The sequence below is a fragment of the Pyxicephalus adspersus genome, chromosome 5, assembly GCF_032062135.1.
Source record: "Pyxicephalus adspersus chromosome 5, UCB_Pads_2.0, whole genome shotgun sequence".
NCBI classification, from domain to species: Eukaryota; Metazoa; Chordata; class Amphibia; order Anura; family Pyxicephalidae; genus Pyxicephalus; species Pyxicephalus adspersus.
The window spans coordinates 103,756,754-103,779,739 of record NC_092862.1 but is presented as its reverse complement, the minus strand read 5'-3'; the positions used below and the strand labels follow the sequence as shown (position 1 = coordinate 103,779,739).

The 22,986-nt window shown below is 36.2% G+C and overlaps 1 protein-coding gene across 1 annotated transcript in view; it reads left to right on the top strand.

The window, feature by feature from the left end:
• Nucleotides 1–672: 672 nt before the first annotated feature.
• Nucleotides 673–22,986, top strand: part of ENTPD3 (ectonucleoside triphosphate diphosphohydrolase 3) — a 28,398-nt gene continuing 6,084 nt past the window's right edge. The window contains exons 1-7 of the mRNA XM_072412335.1: nt 673–825; nt 15,453–15,586; nt 16,612–16,729; nt 18,741–18,891; nt 18,996–19,155; nt 20,901–21,131; nt 21,349–21,621. Coding sequence (XP_072268436.1) covers nt 15,461–15,586; nt 16,612–16,729; nt 18,741–18,891; nt 18,996–19,155; nt 20,901–21,131; nt 21,349–21,621 — 1,059 coding nt within the window. The 5' untranslated portion in view covers nt 673–825; nt 15,453–15,460. The remainder of the gene's footprint in view (nt 826–15,452; nt 15,587–16,611; nt 16,730–18,740; nt 18,892–18,995; nt 19,156–20,900; nt 21,132–21,348; nt 21,622–22,986) is intronic.

The following is a 22,986-nucleotide window of genomic DNA, read 5'->3' as shown; positions in this document are numbered from 1 at the left end:
ATTATCTACCTGTAGTTAGACGTTAAGGCTATGTGCACACGGGCAATAATTATTATTGGAAATGAACAACTAACGTCCGATAAAAAAAGTGCACAAGGACGCCGATGAATGAGGAATGTCGATGGAAATGAACGACTGGCCCAGTGGATCTGATTGGGTGACGATCGTTCGCTATCTATTGTGTGTACTGTCGTTCAGTGACCGTGGATTGTTCTGCGGTACACTTTCTCCTTTACATGTCACATCCCGCATCATTAAAAAGTGTGTGTATTGATGGATTATATTTGAACGATCATATTTTTTCAGCATGTACCGAATTGTCCACAATACGATCGTTCAAAATAATCGTGTGTAATCGTCGGTCGCTATTCATTCGTTTTCTAAAGACAATTATTGCACATGTGTACGTAGCCTAATGTTTACATGAGATTTTAGTGATTGGGTTAAGTACAAACACTTTAAGGATAGAATTGCTGGAGATAATTCACAGTGGGACTCCGGCTTTGCTTCCCTGACAAACCAATGTAGCTAAGGAATGTGAATTGTTATAGACATTGGTTCTCTGCCTACCTGCTGTGGAATGAATCTTCTTTTCTAGTCTTTGTATGTCTTGGATACTCCCCAGCTGGAGGAGTGGCTAGCAGCTCTGTATAACACAATGCTACCTCCTGCACCCATTCATTTACATGGAGCTTGGTGCATCCTTCATTACTTCTGTGCTTGCTCAAATGGGATTGTGTATTTACATCTTTTAACTGAGCTGCAGCGTACTGTGACTTAAAACTGTCAGGTCCAAGCTGATTGTTCACTGAGCTGGAGGAACTGGTAAGAAAATGATGTACTTGCTTCTATGTGAACCTATATGTGGGATACTCAATGCACAATGCTTTCCACTGATATTTTCCATTTATGCTGCAGAATATATGAGTTTGTGTGGGGACTTCACAAACACTCTTGTGATTTATGGTAATAAAGTAAGGATATTCTTTTATATCTCTGACATGTACTGTTTCTGCGGGGCTTATTCGTATAGTATAAGCTTTTCATTTTGTTTAGTATAGAGAAATTCCAATGATCTATTTATTTTCTAGGGTATAATAAATAGACTGTTCATCACTGTTCAACGTCCATCAACACTTCATTTTGCTGAATCCTATAATATTTAGCGTTCATTGGATACATAACATCCTGCAAAAATTAGGTGTAGCCTGTGAGTGGGGAACACATATATACCATCCCGCAATCAAATTGAATGTCATCTGCACTGTTAGATTGGAACTTCTCCACATTATTAACCAATTCAGCTCTCCTACATTTATACTCCTGGACCGAAGAAATGTTTCCATTTTCAATATGGGCAATAACTTTGTCATTAGTTAAAATAAAATAATGTATACATTGATTTTTGAGGAGCAAAATTGGCTTTTTTTTGGCAATATTGCTTTTTAGTTTTCTTTTTTGATCAGCAGGGGAATGCGGTTTTGTGCAATCCTGTGCGCTGTGCCCACTGCCTCATAATTATGTCACTAATGCTTAAAGCAATTCTCAGGATACATGAATATACTGGGTTAGAATCTGATCTATGTGAAACACAACCAATAACTGTACAGCCATACATGTCTACTTTAAAACATATCTATATACTTTTTTATATAGTTTTAGATATACAAGAGAGCAGGTATAAATGCTGTCAGATTTTTGTTTTGTCTATATCCAGTTGAGGAAATTATTGCCTCTAGAAAAATGATTAGTTATGTACACTGCCTGCTCCAAAAAATTCCCCAAGCCTGTGGGGCCAGTGTTAAGATCTTGGGGTTGCTTCCGTTGGCCAGGCTCAACAAATGAGATCAGCTGACTGACTACCTGGATATACTGAATGACCAGGTTTTCATGTCAATAGATTTTTTCTTTGCTGATGACACAGGCAAATTCCAAGATGACTATGCCAGGATTGATCGGACTCAAACTGAGAAAGAATGGTTCAGGGAGCATGAGACACCATTTTCTCACATTGACTGGCCCAGACCTTAACCCTAATTGAGAAAATGATGGATGTGGTGGAGACATTGCATATGATTATGGAAAAGATACCATGGCAAATGGGCGCCATAACCATTTTTTTTTTTAGCCAGGCTTTACATGTTACACGGTGCTGAGAAATCACAATTGAACTGGGTGCAGTGCTAAAGCCTTGAGCAGACCACTAAAGTTTGATAATGTAATGTAAAATGTGATAATGTAATGCAGTCACAGTAACTGAAGGTCTTTTGACACATTTCTATTTGTAGTGCAGTTTTTTGGTCAAATGTGTGTGCACACTGCATTACAGATATTTCCTCCCATCTCAGAATTTAGCCAGTGGGAGGGTCAATCAGGTACAACACCCAAAGCAGGATGGACCATTATCATTATTATTATTATTAATAATAATAATAATAATAATAACAATAATGAAAAGTATTTATATAACGCCAACAATAAATAAGGGGGTTGTACATAAAATAGGGGTTGCAAATGATAGACAGACACAGACAGTGACACAGGCGGAGGAGAGGACCCTGCCCCAAACAGTTTAAAATCTGAGAGGTGGGGAAGCAACATACAACAGGAGGGGGAATGCCAGACTACATTTCCTAGCATCTCTGCATAACAATAAAAACCCAAGTGTTTACATGAGGAGGGGGTAGGACTTGAAGAAGGTGATACACAGTTGTGGGAATTAAATAGACACAGATACACATTAGGTTTTTTGAATGTATATGGTTCATTTCCAAAGCTGCTGCCTATTATTTAAATTAATCAATGTGATTAAATTTACCTTGTTCAATTTGTGTTTGTTGGTTTTAAAAGTCAGTAGTGCTGGAACTGCATACAGAAAATTAAAAAAAAATCAACAGTCAACCAATAACTATTGGTACAGATCTGGTGATACATTAAATTGCATCTAAACCACAAACATGAAGGCAGACATTTTAAATAGGGCTTAATGATGCATGATATATTGACTCAAACTGTAATGCTTTCATAATGGCATTCACATCATTACATTTGATGGATATGATTTTATTTGACAGGAACCAACTAAACTCTGCTCAGTATTTACTTGAGGAATTAAGGCATAGGAGATATGCCCTAGCTATGCCCTAAAAACCGTCAACTTAATTTCTAGGACGTTTCTCCTAAGGTCTGTTCTTCTTCTTCTGCTATTTCTCTCCCACTGGTAATATTCACAATTCTCAGCTGTTAAAATGACAGCTAGGAATTGTTGCTTTTATTATGTAGCAAGAGTAGCTGTTAAAATGCTGCCAATTGTGTAAAATTACATTTTATATATATTCTGCAAGTGTCATTGGATAAGACAGTTCAACAATGTTCTCTATTACAAAGTAGTCATATGATATATGTGTGCTGCTTGGGATAACTTGCTAATGCTCATTTATTAACATGGGTGCTTTATATTTAAATAGTTACTTGACCCTGCAAAATTTAGAATTGGGCTGGTCCTCTGGCTTTTTAAGGTCCATCAATGGTGGCAGTGAAATCTTTGCACCACATATTTATGTTTCCCTGTCAGATTTTACAAGGTGTTCTTGTTCTGTAATTTATGTTTCTTTTACATCTAAGCTTAGCTCTATGCTGGTATAACAGACATGTTGGTATAATGAACATGCTATGTAAAACAAATTTACCTGCCTGTTTGCAATTTTCTGTTGAATATATACAAAGCTGAGCATGCCCAGTTCATTGTACATTCTCAGCATATTCAAGTGCCATAAATGAATGAACGCCTGGGCACATGCATGCCAATCAAGAAGACCTTGGCCTTGTGCCAATAAAGATTGTCAAAAATCTAAACTCAGAAAAAAATCCAGGTAAAAGTGTCAGCATTGGTGATAGTGTGAGGTGAGGTTAGTTTAATGCCACTTTATAATTTTTACTGGCAAAAACATATGCCACATTTATTATCATTGAAAAGGCTAAAACAAACTTGCAGTAGTGAAAGTGTTACCCCACTCACATGGGCATTACCCCCCCCCCCCCTCCCAAATGGTTCTCAAGGGCTACCACCCCTGTGGAATGCAAGGGGCCAGTACAAACTGCTTAGGATGGTCAGGAGGTTTCAGGGAAGATCATGCATGCTCCCCACAGATTGAAATTTTGTAGATTAGTATATTAATGTTTTGAGGGAAGGTTTAAGTGAGTTTTCATGGACAAAATGTGCATTTGTAATAAAGGGCCAAATGATCATACCTAATTCAAAGCAGATAGATAGTTGTTGTGTTATATTAGAAGGTATGTTGTATTATATTTTCATAAAAGAAGCTCAACCTGATAATATTCATAGACTATTATTAATGCGGAGAAAAACACCATTAATATCACATGAGCTGACTGCATGTGTCGACATGGGGGGAGAGCAGTGAGCCATAGTTGTGTGGGTGATCTTGCTATGAGCATACTTGATGAGTCAGAATTATCCAGCTAATACACAATTTGGGTTTACTGTCTATGAACCCTTATATTTGTGTTGTGAACATAAAAAAAATTATTATCCTTCTTTCCAGTAAATGCCATATATACTATACGTTATACTGTTGCAAAAGATCTATTCAGTATCTGCTTAGTGAATATGAACTTGGACTGACAGTAATACGAACAGATATCTAATCAGACATATACCATTATGGCAAACCTTAAATGAACTGGCAATTTACAACAATTACTGGCACTGTTGGGTGGCTGCCATGTATGTGTCATATGGGTATAAATCCCAATAAAAATTGGTTATTATTTTTGGAGGTGTGAGTGCTGAAATTTACATAGTGATTGAACATAAAAGGGAGCTTCATGTTTAAACATGAGATTTATTGATCTGGCTTTTTTTAAAATGGACACCAAAAACTGTGCACATAAACCTTTTAGTGTTCCCTGGCCTATTACATACAGTCAGGAAGAGAAGTGTTGCCTTTTACTATGCCAAGATAAGAATGTCCTAAAGACTGAGATCATCACTGAGTCACTTCACCATTGGAACTAGGCAGCAGATAAGAGGAACTATACATGAGTAGGGTCCCTTTAGATAAGAATGTTTCCTTAGTTTAAACAAAAAAAAATCTCTGACTAATGTATTGTAGTCTGCCTCTTAGAGACATAAAGTAAATAATGGCCTTGTTTTATTAAAGCTTACCAAGACTGAGGACAATGAACTATTATGGGAGAACTTGGGTGATCCAGCAAACCTGAAATGGATTTCCTAAAAACCATTTACTATTAGCTGGCAAATGTTTTCAGCATCAGATACATTCCAGGTTTGCTGGATTACCTGGGTTTTGTTATGATAGTCTATCTTCTCCAGTCCTGGGGAGCTTTATTAAAGCAGACCTAATATGTCTAGAGATGGTAGTTCGCCGATGAGCTACTTTCTTCTGCTATCAGGACGAGTTACCTTTTTTATAGTGGAAGGAGAGACCAATCACAGGGAAAGGATGGTTGTTCCTGTAGCCAATCACTGATATTGGTGTTAGTGGAGATGGGGCTTCTCTAGGAGATAAATATCTGAAGATCCCCATTGACATGAGTGTGCTGGCTATTGGTATGTGAGCATAAGGAGCCTTTGTGGTCTAGTTTGGTCTAGTCTTATCTGTCATGGGGTCTGATAAATCGCTGCAACAAAAAGGGACAGTAAACCAGCTGGGTGGTCATTGCCTTTGATCTCCACATAAATCCATGCTGTAGTTTATTTTTGTTACAATATTAAAAAGTTTCAATTATTTTTCAGGTATCATTTTTACCAGTCCTGTAATTTGACAGTTGTGCCAATGTGCTTGTAGATGGTGAAAACCTAAAGTCATCTTTACTCTAAAATTAGCTTTTTTACCTTGTAGTATCTGGTGGTAATACCATAAGGTAACATTTGTGCCTTAAACATTGCCTTTCTTTGATTATTCAAGCAATATAATCGTATGTAGTAACTTTACTCAACCTGGAGGTTTTACTATGCATTATCTATTTTACTCGGTGGTGTTACTATGCATTACCATTGTAGTGGCGTCATATTAAAACTATTACAGCCAATGAATTTGTAATGGTTCTGTGTATTCTGTTGTGATACGGAGTAGATTGTGATAGGGTGTATATAATATACTGGTAAACCATGTTTACAAAAGGATCTACATAGATTATATTATTAGTTTAGGAATTAGTCTTAAAAAAAAACTTGCTTTTCAGTGTACAGTTTTCAATATTATTCATTACTAAAGAACAAATTCTTGGCAGTACACTTACCAAGCATTTCTACAACTGTGTCAGATCTGAAATGTATAAATTTACATAAAAATACATTTCTTGAAATGCCTTAAAAACATGTCTTAGAAATGCAATGATTTCTGTAGCTAAAAAAGCTTTTTATGCATAGTGAAGCTAAATGTATACAGCTGCTTCAAAATTGAAATCACCCATTTATAGAATAAAAAGTACACTAATCCAAAGCCCCAAATATTTACCCAAATTCATTACCGGACTTGCACATGAAATGTTAATACATCATTTACTGCACATATCCTCTGTTGTTAGCAGTTCCCCAATTATATAAAATCTGTATACTTGCAGGAAATAAATACTACTGTTTCAGAATATTAATTTCATCAGGTCTACATAGAAGGATATGAAGCTGATGATTGCCTGTATGTTTGGCAGACAGTATTTGCTTCCTCCAAAGGTTTACAGAGTTATATTACAATATAAGAGAAAAGTATAGTATAATCAATACCAGTAAAACAGGATCTTTGAATAAACAGTTAGGTAATGTAATACTTTATATCAGTATTACATTACTTCATGTGTATGGGGTATATGTTTATTATCCTGAAAAGGGGGCTTTAAAAAGAAGAAAAAGGGCAACTTAAATGGCTTTAAAACTGATAGGAATGCCAGAAGGCCCCCTCCCTATTACAGTTGTTAATTAGAACATTTGATAAGACTTTTAAACCAGTGTTGATATCTGTAGGAAGTAATTGTAATGGGAATGTTCCTACAAAATCAGTATCTATTGTTTTTCAGTTAAACAACAATTTCCAAGCAATAGTAATGCCATATATAAATAATTTATATTATCAATGTTATTTAAATCAAAAGCTGACCCCTGACAACTACCAACTTTAAAAAGGGTATGACATGTTAAGCCTATGAAAGATCTTATTCAAAAAGCAGGGACTTTTTATAGTCTGAAAGTTAACTACTTGGACCCCAGCTGAAAAAAACACCATTGACCACATTTGCCATCCCCCCTTTGAGCCTGATTTATTAAAGCTCTCCAAGGCTGGAGGGGTATACACTTTCATCAGTGAAGCTGGGTGATCTAGCAAAGCTGGAATGGATTTCCTAAAAGCCATTTGCTATTTGTTAGCAAAAGTTTTCAATCCTGGGCCAGATTCATTCCAGGTTTGCTGGATCACCCAGTTTCACTGATGAAAGTGTATCCTCTCCAGCCTTGGAGAACTTTAATAAACTGGGATCTTTATGTCCCACCAGTTTACACACATGCGTCATGATGTGATCTTATGACAAGAATGTCATGTAGCTTTCTAACATTTGTTGTGAACACACATTTAAGGCAGCACGGTCCAAAAGCATGTGCCTCCCTTCCTATACTATACCAGACCCTATGCCTTTCCAATGCCTTCTTAACTACAGGACCACCCAAGGTCTATCATAACTCGCCCACCTACATCCAGCCAGTTCCCCACTGTTATGGGTGTTTTATGGAGGGGGCTTTTAGGAATCTACCCACTTACTCACTATCTTTTTATGTTCTACCAGTGCACACATGAACCATCATGATGTGATTCCCTGTTTCGCCATGTAGCTTTGGAACATTTCTGCTGTGAACACTCATTTAAGGCAGTACCAACTAAAAGAAAAAACGCTGGATCCCACATATTCTAGATCAGGTGTCGGCAACCCCTGTCCCTGGAGCTGCATGCGGCTCTTTATCCTCCTTGTTGCGACAGGAGATCCCTGATAGGGGAACTCCTTCCCACCGTAGACAATGTGGAGGAGGGGAATTCTCCTTCAGATGGTCTAAAGAAAAGCGTGTACAAATAGCGTGTACAATTACTTCATCGTTAGGAAAGTTTCTCAGCCGTGTTTGTGTATGAATGCAGCATGTCATGGACTCCCAGTACAAACTTCCATATCTCCTAAACAGTATGTCCTACTGACCGGACATTTTCAGGGTACACAGGGGACCCTCATAGCTAGCAGTATCCCAAATTTCATCTTTACAGGGTTGTTGTTTCAAAATTTAGTGTGTCTAGAAGCTCAAAATTAAAAATACGAATTATGAACCCCCGGGGCCACTTACATAGCAAGGAGGTGCGAACCCTGAATTTATACCTACCTATCACAAAACTAGAAATGTCATACTACACTACCCTGTCCCCTTCTATCCTATCCTAACCTATCCTGAATATCTGAAGAACAAACATAACATACCCTTCTGCATATATATCACGAAAATTTATAGACACTAGCTTTAAATATTTACATATTTGCCTGTCATGTCTATCACCACAAAAATAATCATTACACAGAAAATACTGATTAATGTAACATTTTCTTTACTGTTTTTTTTTAGAATAACAAAATCAATAATTTAGCGGTAGGTTAAAAGATTTATTGTAGTACAACACTGTTGCTTATCAAATAGCAACTTTTAAAATTGAAGTTCATACATCAGAACAAAGGAGAACTAGCTGAGGAAGTAAGAAGGACAATCTGTTTCCAAAGAAGAAAAGTCTTTCCAAATGAAGGGCAGGAGATAAAGTAATGAATCTTTAGTAGACAATAGATGTCTTTTGGCAAATATTATATTATTTATTATTATATATAATTTATTATTATAAAATATCTTACGTACCTTCCGGTCTCAAGCCAGCAGTGCAGACGCTGCAAAAAAAAAGGAATGTCTACAGGTGATGGCACAGTTCACTGCCATTATTCTGTCATCAGCACAGGCTTCCTCTTTGGGAATTTATGACAATGATTCCAATGCTGGCCATACATAATAACTCTCTTTCTAGAATAGCTTGGCATACCTTTCACAAAAAATATGTTAGAGAAACATAATGACCTTCGTTAAGCAAAATTTAAGAGCTAAAAGAAATGACAGATGAACACCTTGGCTTTTTTAGGTTTAGATGCAGAAATGATTGTTATTTCAGGAGTTGGAAATGCTGCAGGGAAATATGGCAGTATGGCAGCCTAATCCATTAATTGATTTGGACTTTTTTCTAGGGACATAAATAACACATTTTTTTAAATCAATAAAGTCATTTTTTCATGTGTGATTTAGATTTACGCTCAAAAATGGATTTATTCCATGTAATTATTTCACAAAATTTTGAAACAAATGGTGTGTGACCTCCCCCTAATGTTCCAAAACAACGTTATTCTAGGGGGCAGAGAGCCTACCCTCTGCTCTCCCTGTGTTTTGCATTGGCATGTCTGCCTTGGCAATGGTCAGCTCCTCATGATTCTGTGACAGTAGTTTTCCTAGTAGCCCTAAAAGCAGATTATTTCCTCCTTGCCTTTTAACCACTATGCGTTTCTCCAGAATAACAGCATTTACAAGGAAATAAGCATTTTCCATTACCATGGAGCACAATGTAACAATTTCACGCATTCCTAATATGCAGTATTTTTTCTAATGTGGGTGAATGTTAAAAAAAGATTATTTTAGTAATGAGTTACTAATTACTACATTTTTCAACATTGTGTTACAGACCAGCGCACAATTTTTACCTAAAGTTCTATTCTGCACAGTTAAAACTTTAAAATCTGTTTTTTACTCTATTTATCTTTTTCAATACCCAAGTATCAGATTTTCCACAACCTTTAAACTGCCAAACTTACTTTTCGTATCTGAGCCTGCTCTATATGGAACACATTAGCTATAGAAGTATGGGGGGGGGGGGGCATTATAAATGTATTAGATTGTAGCCAGCATTTGTGTTTGAAGTTTACTTCTGGAATTCAAAATTAGCATAGAAAAAAGAATACCACTAATCTTTAAGATAAATTTTGCCCTCAAGTGTCCTACTTAGGAGATTTATCTTGTTTTGTGCTCTTTGATTATGAATACACACATAATTTGAATGTTCATGCTTCTTTTTTCCTAAATTAAAATCTTAAGCACCATTTTACATATACTTATGGAAATCACTTCCAGATTTTCATTGAGCTTGACTTCATATTATTATACCTAAAATTGATGTAACCCATTACTGAATAACTTTCTGTGTTTGATGGCACTGTGTATTTTTAACATTTAAAAAAAATACTTGTTTTTACCTTGTTTTCAAACTTTTTTCAATCTTAGGGTTGATAAAATTATGTTTTTAGCCACTTTCTGTTCAAATGTAGGCGCCCCAGTAATGGCTACAGGTATTTCTTGGGTAAGGTTTCCCAACCAAAATCGAGGAAAATTCAGGGTCTGTGTTGAATTTTCCAGTTGTAGCCTCTATCTGTGTGAAACAATGACAATGTAGAAAGCACAGATGTAAACAGAGTTTTCACCGAATCTGCATAGCCACATGAGGCTATTTGGGAGACGATTGTCATCCAAAAACAGAAAATGGCTTAACAATGCCTTCTTTGATGGCTCATTTTATGAAAACTACAAACATATAATATTGAATTTTTAAAGGTTTTATTGAAATAGTTTTGTAAATGTATTAAATCAAATAAAAGATTTTACCGATTAGGTGCTAAAATTATTCATGGCATAGATTTGCCAAGGTGCTAGAAACATTCCTTAGGGATTTTGGTATATTATACATTTGACTTTATACATTTTGAAGTTGATGCGGATTTGTCAGCTGTACATCCATTAATCTCCAGTTCCAGTCTCCGGAGGCTGGTGTCTTAGACTCTGCGCCCCATATTTGTCCATGCCAAGCCCACTTGGCATGGAAATATATGGGGCGCAGAGTCTAAGACACCAGCCTCCGGAGACTGGAACTGGAGGGTGCACCTCCCTTCTGTGATTACCGTGACACACAAAGCATGCCAACAAAAATATCCCCCACGCCATTAAATAACCAGACCAGCCTATACCATTGATACAAGGCAGAATGGATCCATCCATTAATGTTGTTGGCTCCGGATTAAGCCATTTATTGTGTTGTGCATTCAGAGATGCTCTTCCCTACATCTCAGTTGTAATGAGTGTTTATGTATTGTTGCCTTTCTACCAGCTTTAACCCAACTAACCATTTTTCTGCAACTTCTGGTAACAAGCATTTTCACAGATAAAAACTGACGCTCACTGGATATTTTCCCTTTTTTGAACCTGTAAATCCTAAAGATGGTTATTCTTGAAAATCCCAGCAGTTTTGGGGAAAGTCACCGAATCACATTCACAGAGACACCTAACTGAGACACCTAAATTCCCTTTTTTCCCCATTCAGATGGTTGGTTTTAACTTCAGCAGGTTGTATTGACAATATCTACAGTCCTTAAATCAAATACTTGATGCACAAACTTTTTGAAACCAAATTTAATGGAAGTGTGCTAATGGAACTCTTCAGAAACCCAGAATTATAATAAATTTATGACAAGCTTGAAGAAATGGTGATTTTGCTTTCTCTTTGGTCCACAAAGCACATTATTTCTTTACCTTCCCAGCTGAGACATTCAACACTGGGAGCATATGGTGCCATGTGTTTTAGGTGATGAAGGTGCTGAACAGAGATGAACACAATGGAACAAAAAGACAAATCAAATCTTTTTGGATCAGTTAAGAAATCAATTTTTTTATAGATTTAAAATTATCAATTTTGGTCAAAAAAATCATAGGGGCAGTCTAAATCCATTTTTTGTTCTGTACTGAGCAAACAGGTGAGTTTTTACAGAACCATGGAAAAAATGCTTTTGTGTAACTGGGAAAAAATTGCTGTAATTTTGCTTGAATAACAAACACAATGAGAAACTGAGCAAACAGTGTTCCCAATCACCTTCCCCAAAGTACCGGTACTTTCTCCCATTATAATACAAAGGCTGGACTAATATTACTTCTATCTCTGGCCACAGTCCTTTGTGAAAGACAAAGACAGAAATGCCAATAAGGCAGCCTATCATTGGATGATCCTGAGCTGGAATCATAAACTTTCATCAGTGAAGCTGGGTGATCCAGCAAACTTGGAATGGATCTCTTAGTCATTTGCTAGCAAATGTTTTGAATTCTGGACCAGATCCATTACAGGTTTGCTGGATCACCCAGCTTCACTGATGAAAGTGTATCCTCTCCAGCCTTGGAGAGCTTTAATAAATCAGACTCAATGAATGGGTTTGAATTTTTTCAAAATAATGAAATTTACCTATGCAGTAACACACATTTTCCTCTCACTGCCCCATATGCTTTCTCCCAATTGAGCATAATTTCCTCCAATCACATAATATTGCTGTGCAAACCCACTGAAGATAGACAATGCTCTAAATTACCCCTTACAAGCTTCACATTAGTCTTAGTAAAACTATCAGAAAACACAAACTGTTCACTAAGGGTAGAGAGTTTCACCTTGGAAGGTGTAATCCTTTAGTTTAGTGAATAACTTGAAGCTCTGCTGACTTCATCCATCCAATCATTTGCTGGCAAAAGTCATGGTCTTTTTTTAAATGTTCTTGTATATGATTGGGTATTCTTTGCAAAATTAATTTTCACCACATTCACTAAGCTAACAGTCTAAATTCCTTTAGTAAATCAATTCCATAGTTACCTATTCTAGAAATGTTGATTGAACGCTGATTTAAAGTATTACCCGAAAAACAAAAACAGCTTTTGCAAAGCTCTCAATAGCAAAATGATCTGCAGACTCATATTGCATATTAATTTCCATTTTTATTGTTCCAGACATTCTTGTCATTGTTCTTATTCTATATTAGCTCTGTGAAATTACTTTTTTTCAGCAATCAAAAGTAAATGTTTCCTTTTCTTTATGAGTACCAGCGGAAACCGCTTTCTCTACAACCTTGTAGAAATAAATAGTCAAGCTTGAGGCTAATCTCTTTATGGCTCTACTAGAGCTGTTTAGTCATAAAACTGTAATGGCCTTGGTTGTAAATTGCAGTGAATGAGACTTTAGTGTTTATGGGAAATTGTAGAACAATCTAATGACATTACTGCAAGAAATCAGTGCAGTTAAACTTTGAAAAAAAAAATTTATATTGGCTAAAAACACCTCATGATATACATGTTACGTTATACATTCAGAAGAAATGTAGCAATTAGTTGTAGTTTGCTAACATGTGAGTAAGGGCGTGTTCCCCGTATCGCATTTTGTTAAGAAATACATTTCTATGCAGAAACTGATTCACAAGAAATGCATTAGTGGAATAAATTCTGGTGGAAGTGCTAATTAATATCCTTTAGCCAAGGTCACCAGTGAACAATCTTACCCCCCTGAGGAGTGCTAGCAAATGAAGTGCCAGGGAAAGGAGAGGAGGCAGGGGTATAGGTAGCAATAAGCAAATGGGGCAACAAATGTAGGGAACCCCCATGTCTCTGTGGCCCTCCATAATGATATCCCTTGATGATGATGGTGCTCATCAGCAGCTTCAGGGCTTTTGGATGCCTACATAAAAGAGATTTTTACACGCAAATAGCACAATACGGTAAATCCACACCTAATCTAAATTAACAATAATAATCTGACAACGAGGTCTCTTTAAAACCCCACTAAACCAAAAATGAATATAATAATGAAAAATTATGAAAGCAGTCATGTTGATTAGTTTCCTGTTAACTGATTGAGGTCTCACGATAGCTGTGAGGACAAGTCCCGCCACACTTCATATACACCTATAGTTTTCACTGTAATGGAGAGATGTTGGAAAATTTAGCCAGAAATGTATTGTTCTTTTTAATGTGGGTGTCACATGGTAACAGTGTAAAATTGTTTAATAAAATGAACAAATAGGCACTTTTGTGATTAATGTAAATAGGGGGGAAATTTTAAGACTACTCTGTATGATCTAATAAGACAGCCATAGCTTTAAATCGCGATATGGTTGATTGAAAATATCTGCCAAGCTGTGAGGATAATTCAAGAAGAGGAGTTAAAGAAGAGTTTAGAGAATTGAAATACAATAAGGGAGGGAGAAGGATGCACTTTATGCCTCATTACACCACAAACTGCAAACTGCATAGTCCTTTTCCATTTATAACTTCCAACAGACATGTTGCTTAGCAACAAAGCCCTAATAACATTGTTGGCTGAAGAGCTTATACAATCAGTGTATCAACATTTGCATTAATGTCATTGCATGGGTAATGTTATAAAGTTAACAAATGACAATATAAACCAGTTAATTTTTTTTAAGGATTCTTTCAGAAGTTGGGAACTATGGAGCTCGAGGGGTACATTAAACAATAAAGCAAAGACAATTTGTGGTCTGGCAGGATTTATTTTTTATTCATTCATTACAGTCCCAGCAGCCAAACTCAGCACCTTTATTTTAATTTAAAAAATGTAGCAAACAGACAGGCAGGTATGTTATATTGCAGAAGGGATATCCCTGCCCTTTCTGGAATAAAATATACTTATCTACCTTTCTGCTAATTTTTTGTTCGCTGTTAACTATGGGGTGCCAGGACTAAATGAGCTCCCACATGCATACAAGCGAGTTACATTATCCCGGTCTGGACAATCAGCATCGCCAAAGATTGGGAACCTGAGAAGAGCAGAAGATGATGGTGATGTCTGTGAAGGAACATGGACAGGTGAGTGTATTTTACCAATTATAGTCAGACAGGTAAGGTTATTTTAGTGCAGAATAGACATCACCTGTCCCTTCTGCAATAAAGGACCTGTCTGGTCACAATTTTTCTAACGTTAGGATTTAGTTCCGCTTTAAACAATACAGAATTACCTATCGGGACATTTTTACTATCTGTAATGTTGGCATTCCTCCCAATAAACACAAAACTAAGGTCTATTATAAAGCAATGAATCTGACATTCACTGAACATTCTTCAATGGAGAATCTTTAAAGTATATGTGTTTTCACTGGGTGTGATTGATTCTTCACCAGAATGTTTGGTCAGTGTCAGTTTCACTGCTTTATAAAGAGACACTTAGGAGGCATTCTTCCTACAAACTCCCAATACAAAGAGATGTTCTTTCTAAAGAGTCCTAATACAGATTGCCTGATCACTTTGATAGTGATCTTGTATCAGATTGCTACATTCTAATAAATCAGGCTTAGGTGAATTGTTAACCGTCCTGACCCCAACAAAAACAAGGAATTTTCATCAGTTATGCATAGAGGCCATTATGTACAATGATTAAAGTGTCATTATTCTGCTTAACATGCTAAGCAAATATGTTGATCTAAAACTTGTATTTTATTAAAATTTTATTGTTTTATTAATATTATTTTTTATCTCATTGTAGGTGTTGGGATGTCTTTAAAAATGAAAATATCTCTTGTTATTTCTATCCTATTTCTATTAATAAGTGTATCAGTTATTATCGCCATTGCCTATGTTCAGATTCACCATGAGAAAGCCATTTCTCCAGGCCTAAAGGTAAGAAAATGTAGAAAAACTATTTAAATTATATACACATATAAGTCATTGTTTGATTGTATGTACAAATGAAATAATTGATGGTAACAAATAGGCTGGAAAAAAGTTTTAAATGTAGTTAAACAAAGCTAACAAAAACATTTAATGTCAAAGAAAGGCAAGAGTTAGAACATTTCATGTTTTTGTATTTCCATTTCTGAAACCATTTTTCCTACCATCATGTTTGGCCAAAACACGGGAACTATGTAATATTTATAACAAGCAAAAATTTTTAATACATTGTGAATAATACAGGGTAAACCTTTATTGGGTTTACAAAGTCTTTGCTTTGTGGAACGAAAATAAATTTTTTTAACCAGAAATAAATGGCAAATAAAACATGAGCCTTCACCACTTCAATCTAAACTAGAAAAATGTCTACCATGGTTTTTTTTCTCATTGACATACAAATAAACCTGATCTAGATAAACCAAAGTCACAAATCCCTTATATATACCGTTTATTAACTTGATTAAGTTAATGAAGAGCAGTGAAGCATATATATAGAGAAATAGTAATTCTGTTTAGCAAGTCACATTCCCAAGGACTGGCGGGCCCTTTTTTTTCTACACTGCTACTAAATTATTTATATATTATACATATATTTAAAATAATTGCATGTCATACAATATATACAATTTGTGTAATAATACAATATGCTGGAATTTGCTGAATAAAGACTGGTCACACTGCATTCTCTTCTTATGAAGTATATAGTAATAGGCAACTTGTAGTGGAAGGACCTGCTAGATCCACCCCTGACCTTCCCAAGCTATGTATAGCACAGTGATGATACTACTGAGATATAAATTTAAAGAAGCGTATTTATAACTTGAGTTTACAATTAAAAGTGTACGTGGCATCGACCTAATGGCAACACTGAATGTTTCTTTCAGATTTTAAAGCTTAATTTCTATGTTTCAAAAATTTTAGACCTTTGCCTGCCTTAAATAATCCAAACATGCTTAATATGTTTTATCCCTTAGTATGGGATAGTGTTGGATGCAGGCTCCTCAAGAACAACAGTCTACGTGTACCAGTGGCCTGCAGAGAAAGAAAACAATACTGGAGTTGTGAGCCAAACCTACAAGTGTAATGTTAATGGTAAGGATGTAATTATGTGGTCATTTTGTCCATAATTCACCATGGCAGAATATAGCAAGTTTACACACTATACAAATGTTACTGTTATCAGTGTAAAATATACCCCGGGCAATACATTGACCTTTATCCTAAAACTGTTAATGGTAGCAAATCACATGGAATGAAATTCCAGCTGAATTAAATTAACATTGACATAATTCAAAGAGAAATATATTTCCCGTAAACTCAATATCTTTTTCTCTGCAGGCTCCAAAATGAAATTAATCTGACAGTATGAACAGTAGCATGCATTTTTTTTTAAAGAAGTTTAAATTGGCATTTTACATTCATTTTTATTCTGCATCACTTCTTTTTGCCTTTATGAGGGTAAAAAGCTAAGACTCTATATTTAGGATTTTGGTTCAAGGGCGCTTTCAAAAAACACATTGCTGATTGACTAAAGAAGTTGCAAATCTCTTTAAATCATTACCATCATCTATCAATCACTGTTTTTTTTCTGCACATAATTGGGTATTTAGAGTAAACTACATCACTTCTCAAGAAAATATTTTCTACTTTCTTATTTTGTAAATCAAACCCACTTTATACAAACCTTTCATGTACCATGTGACTTGATCTGGGTCTGTGGTTATGGCCATCAAACCCTAATGGCAGCATGGATGCATAATGGGGCATTAGTTATTCTGTGTGCTTAGCCATTGGTAATTACCACTTCTATTATGCACTAACTTTGGATATGTGGTTGTGTATAGCAGAGTGAATCTCTCACTAATGACAACAGCCACTAATGGATTCATTTGTATATATGCCAACAGCTCATTTTGGCTTTTGAAATGATGTCACACTTCTACAGTGAAAACATCCACCCTTTTCTGAATAGAAAATCAAATTATTTTTGTTCAGCTGTACAGAAATTTCTGGTGTGTTCGAAGGAGCTCATTACTGTTGAGTTATGTCATACACAGCCTGAAAACTCAAAGAAATGCTGTAACCAATTTGTCTTTGTTTAGTAGGCTGTGTTTGGTCACATTTAAAGACAGGGCATGGCTGTTTGTGATAGTCTTAGCACATACAAGATGTACAGACACAGCTTCATACTCAAATGCATTATGCTTCTGCAATATAAAGACTACATCGCACATTCATTGAAATTATTCTTCTATTATCCCTAAGGGAGAATTATTCCATGACTCTGTCTGTGTCTAAAGCGGACCTAATCTCAACAAAACAAAAAGTCACTAGGAGGTAGTGCTAAAAGTCAAATGAGACATACAATGTCTCCTTTGTGGCATTTTACCAGCACCATGTATTGTAGAACTCAGCTATTTGTGCGGCAGTGTCATATAAAAAGCTATCCGGGAGTTACATCATCAATGGCCATCCATTGGTCAAGGAGGGTTGCTATTCCACCATTCCACCATGGAGTCTGCAAAGATGTCACCTTACAGGTATGTAGGGATGACAGCATTCTGGACCTTCAGGGTGGCTGCTCACAAGTAAGTCTAGGCCATATCAGGTAGGTATGCTGTGCATATTTGCTGATTAAGTCAGAGTATGGTTCCACTTTACGTTCAACTGTTAGCAAATATGTAGAGATATGCGTATTGCTGGTTTCTAAAGCAAAATAAAGTAACTCTAAACAATATAAGTTTAAGCACAACTGCCCCTCATATGTCATTAAATGCTATATTGATACTGTATGTGGTCTGTCCTTAAAGGGTAATGGTAAACAAACTGCTGTTATCCTACTTCCCTCTTTCACCTGAGTCCTGATCTAAAGTAACCTATAAATCACTGAATGTAGACAAATAAAACCTCGACTTTGCGGGGAGGGCTACTTTAGGTTGGAAAAGAGTGGGAAACATGATAACTGAAAATAATTATCCTTTAAAGTAAACAAAAAACAAAGACAAAAAAGATGGCATACTTGGAAGTATTTGTAACAATACATTATAAGGATAAAGAATAAATATTACATTAAATACTATTTTGACTTCTGCTGTGTCTTGAGGTCTTGGCATCTCCAGCTATGCTGCTCAACCTGAAAAAGCTGCTGAAAACATAGATATTTGTATGAAGAAAGTAATAGATGTGATACCACGTAATCAGCAAAACAGCACTCCAGCGTACTTGGGAGCTACTGCTGGGATGAGGCTTCTTCGGTGAGTTAATAAATTTAAAGAAAGATATCATCCTATAAATTATACATTGCAAATCCATCTTTCCAGATTCTCAGCAATTTGTCTGTCTCCTGTAAACCACTTAGGTTAAAAAATGAAAGTGCCGCTCAAGGTGTCCTTACCAGTATTGAGAACTACTTCCAAACCCAGCCTTTTGATTTTAGAGGAGCTAACATCATAACTGGTCAGGAGGAAGGGGTTTACGGATGGATTACAGTCAACTATTTATTGGGAAATTTCTTGGAGGTGTGTGAAAAGAAATTGCATGCTTTCGATACTTTAATGTGGCATTATGTTGTTTCAGTATACATATGTGTAATTTTTTTAGTGCGCAGGGCTTTCTTTTTTATTAAATAAACCTTTCTTTACAACAGGTATAGGCAAGAGTTAAATGCCTTATTGGTAGGGCCCTGTGACTTACCTGTGATCCAGTATGTTGTAGTTCCCTGCAATTGCTTGAGCAGTCAACAGAAGAAAACTTGGTTACTAAGTCTCTTTTACTGGGCACCACCAGTTTAGGAAAATCCGTCCTAATGTATTTCTATGCAACTGTTTATGCAGGTAATAAAGGGAAACCAACACTAATCTACTGAGTCCCTATGCAAAAGTTCCATAATTTTATTGGGGTCTTCTTAGCCCTAATATCCCATTTATTGATACTTACATAATTTGGAGCCTGTTTACCAGAAAGTGAGAGATAAGGAATGTAAATTATGTTTGGACCTGAGAACTAAAGCAGTAGCAAAAGTAACGTCCCTGAAGCCTAAAACATAGAATTTAAGCACCAAGCTAGTCACACTGGAACTATCTCTGTTTGTCTTGTATCATTGGGACTGAACTCTGGAAATAAGAATTTGTACTGTTTTGCTTTAACAAGTTTAACGCAATGTTCTCATGCAATCTGTATGCATACAACTTTCATTTTACAATATAAAATTCTCTTATTTCCAGTTTGAAGTTGAAACTTTTTGTCCTATTTTGCCACTGACCCATATTACTAATTCCCTGTTAGGTGCTTAATATCTCTACTGAAAGACCTGTTTGTCAAAATAGAATATATTTATATCTATTTTTAGTACATCCCTGATGTGCAAGAAATGTAGTGCTCTCTTATCTTTCTAGTTGAGCTGACAGCACTGTGTCTTTTGAGCAAAGCACAACCCTACTTACTTTACTTCTGATGGACTATAAAGAATATAGACCTCCTCTCATCTCCCCTGCTACACCTCTATTTGTACTTACTGAAATGATATTACAAAATACAATCAGCTATAAATTTAGCAGGTCAGAGGTCCATTGTTACATACACATTAAAATGTAGATAACAGAGAGTACAGTAAAGTGTTTTTTTTTTTTCAATAGAAGATTAATGTCTTCTTGGCTACATTTCTGCTTCCTCTTCACTCTTACATTTACAGAATATATTACCAGTGTTACTAAAGGAACAGTAACATCAAATCCTAATTATAATACTTTTCATCATCTAATGTTGTAATGTTCTAAAGCCACATCTGCTGTATCATTGTAGCCAACACACTTGTGTTATACATTTGTGTAGTTCCAAAGCTAAAAACTAATCACAATCGTTAAAGTCTGTACATTTTGTGCACAATCTGCTTTGGTTTTTTAAATTACTGTGTGGTATTAGATTCTAGCCAAACAATCTATTCAATTCAATAGCGTAAAATAACACTTTTTAATAGGCAAGTAATACATTCTATTATAGTATATATCCTTGAAATAAGAGGAACAACAGAAGTGGAAAGGACAGTCCCTCCAAATTAAGGACAGTTGGGAGCAATGTAGATGGGCATGCATTTGATTATAATGTGAAAGCACAATTACTCCTAACACTTAACTTTACTTAATTCTTACCTTATTGAGCCTCCTAACTATCTGCCAATGCCAATAAAAAGTAATTCAATGTTTTCATGTTCACATAAAGCATTAATATTATAATGTGCATGCATTTATGTTTATTCTTTCTATAGAAAAACATATGGAGTACATGGGTACATCCTGATGGCGCAGAGACTACAGGAGCTTTAGATTTGGGTGGTGCTTCAACACAGATATCTTTTATCCCTGAGAAGTCTGATCAGAATCCAAACAACACAGTGGAAGTGACTCTATATGGTTATAAATACAACGTATACACTCACAGCTTTCAGTGCTATGGCAGAGATGAATCTGAGAAACGTCTCCTGGCCTCACTGGCACAGGTATTATACATGTACATGGCATACACGGGCATGCTCTATTCTATTGTACATTAAAAATGGACTTCACAAATTAATATTTTATGCGGAAATTCCAAGATGGATATTCATTTTGTAGAACAATGAATAAAATTTCCAGGAACTTTCCATTTTTAACATTTCTAAAACTCTTAGGTGCTTTGATTACATGGTCTTACCTCTGCTTTTGTTTTTTGTTTAGGGAATATCTGGGCAAGCCTATGTCAATAATCCATGCTATCCTCGCAACTACAATGTGAACCTAACAATGAATTACATATTTGGAAGTCTGTGTTCTGCCAAATTTCGTCCAGCCAATTACAATCCAGATCAGTTTGTCTTTTTTAAGGGGACAGGAAACCCGGGCCAGTGTCTGCAGAGGGTGTCAAATTTATTTAATTTCACTGCATGTTATGGGGAACAAGACTGTTCTTTTGATGGCATTTACCAGCCCAGTGTGAAAGGGAAATTTTCGGTAAGTAACATAATTTTAAGTAATACCACAATATACTGTAGCAGTCTTGGTTGTGTCACTTGACAACAAACATGAACAAGAACATACATTATTGCATGCATAATACCTTGCTGCATTTCAAAGGTTTTTATTTGTGAAAAACGTGAAATTACCAGAAGTTTGAGAAAAAGTTGGAAGAAGAATATAGACAATGTAGACATTGTTCACATTTGGCTGGCATTTTGGAGTGCAAGTCTGCATGTGTGTCATTAGGGTAGTCTAATAATAGTAATGGAGTGTCCAGTGCACAGAAATTTGTGCCTGCTGTGCTTTTGAAGGAGTGTCACACAACAAAGGAACTGTAATGTATTGGAGTACATGCAGGGCTTACATCAGGGGGACACCATTGTTTGCCCAATGGCAAAGAGGATCGAGGTGGACCCAGGAAAGTCAGCAGCAGAGATAATGATTTTGAGGATTGCACTGGTGACAAGATACTGGACTTGCAGAGTGTGCCATTAGCATACTCACCAATTATGGCAAATGCTCATCAACCACTAATGACTTTAATTATGCTTTAAAAACAGCAACATCATTAGCCCACAGGAAACAAACAGCCTACTTGAGATAATGGCTTTAAAGTGGATTTTTACAGCATTTAGGGGTGGGGAAGCAAACCTAACAATTGTAAGGTCAACTTTACTTCTCTGAGCTCCAGTGCAAATTTTCACAGCGCAAGAATAATATATATGTCATATTTAGTAAGCACACACCAAAGCAGCATGTTTGTGTGAACTGGGTTTATTAAAAATTATTGTTTTATTATAATATTATAATTTTAATTTGTTCTTGTGATGGAATCACAGCAAAATACATCCTGGCTTTTGTGACAGGCTTTGCTAATAAAGACTTTACATTGGAAGTTTTCCCAGTTGGGCGAAGCCATGGACGAGCCTTTCACCATGGTCATGCAACATGCTTTTGAGATTAGTATTGCTTTCAAAATACCACTATCTACATTTCAACTGCTTTCACTTCTTTTGCAATCTTGCTAGACCTTTAAAGGGAGAGAAGTAGGTCTGACTTAAATAAAAATACGTCAATACTGGCCAAAGGAACACTGTTGACTGGCTTTTTAATCATGTGCCAGGCATTCTTGAAGGAAGTTATTAGAAGGTCAACTCCAGGTCATATACACCTACCTGTGACTTCAGAATGATCTTGGGTGCTTTTCACACTGATGCCAGAGACAAAGCCCCTGATTCATCAAACAAAATCGGATTATCGGTCGCGCATTCGTATTAGCGATCCGGAATCGCGCGCGCGATCGCGCTATTCAACAACCGGAAAAGCTCGCGCACGGAGCCGCGCTTATCCGACAGCTTT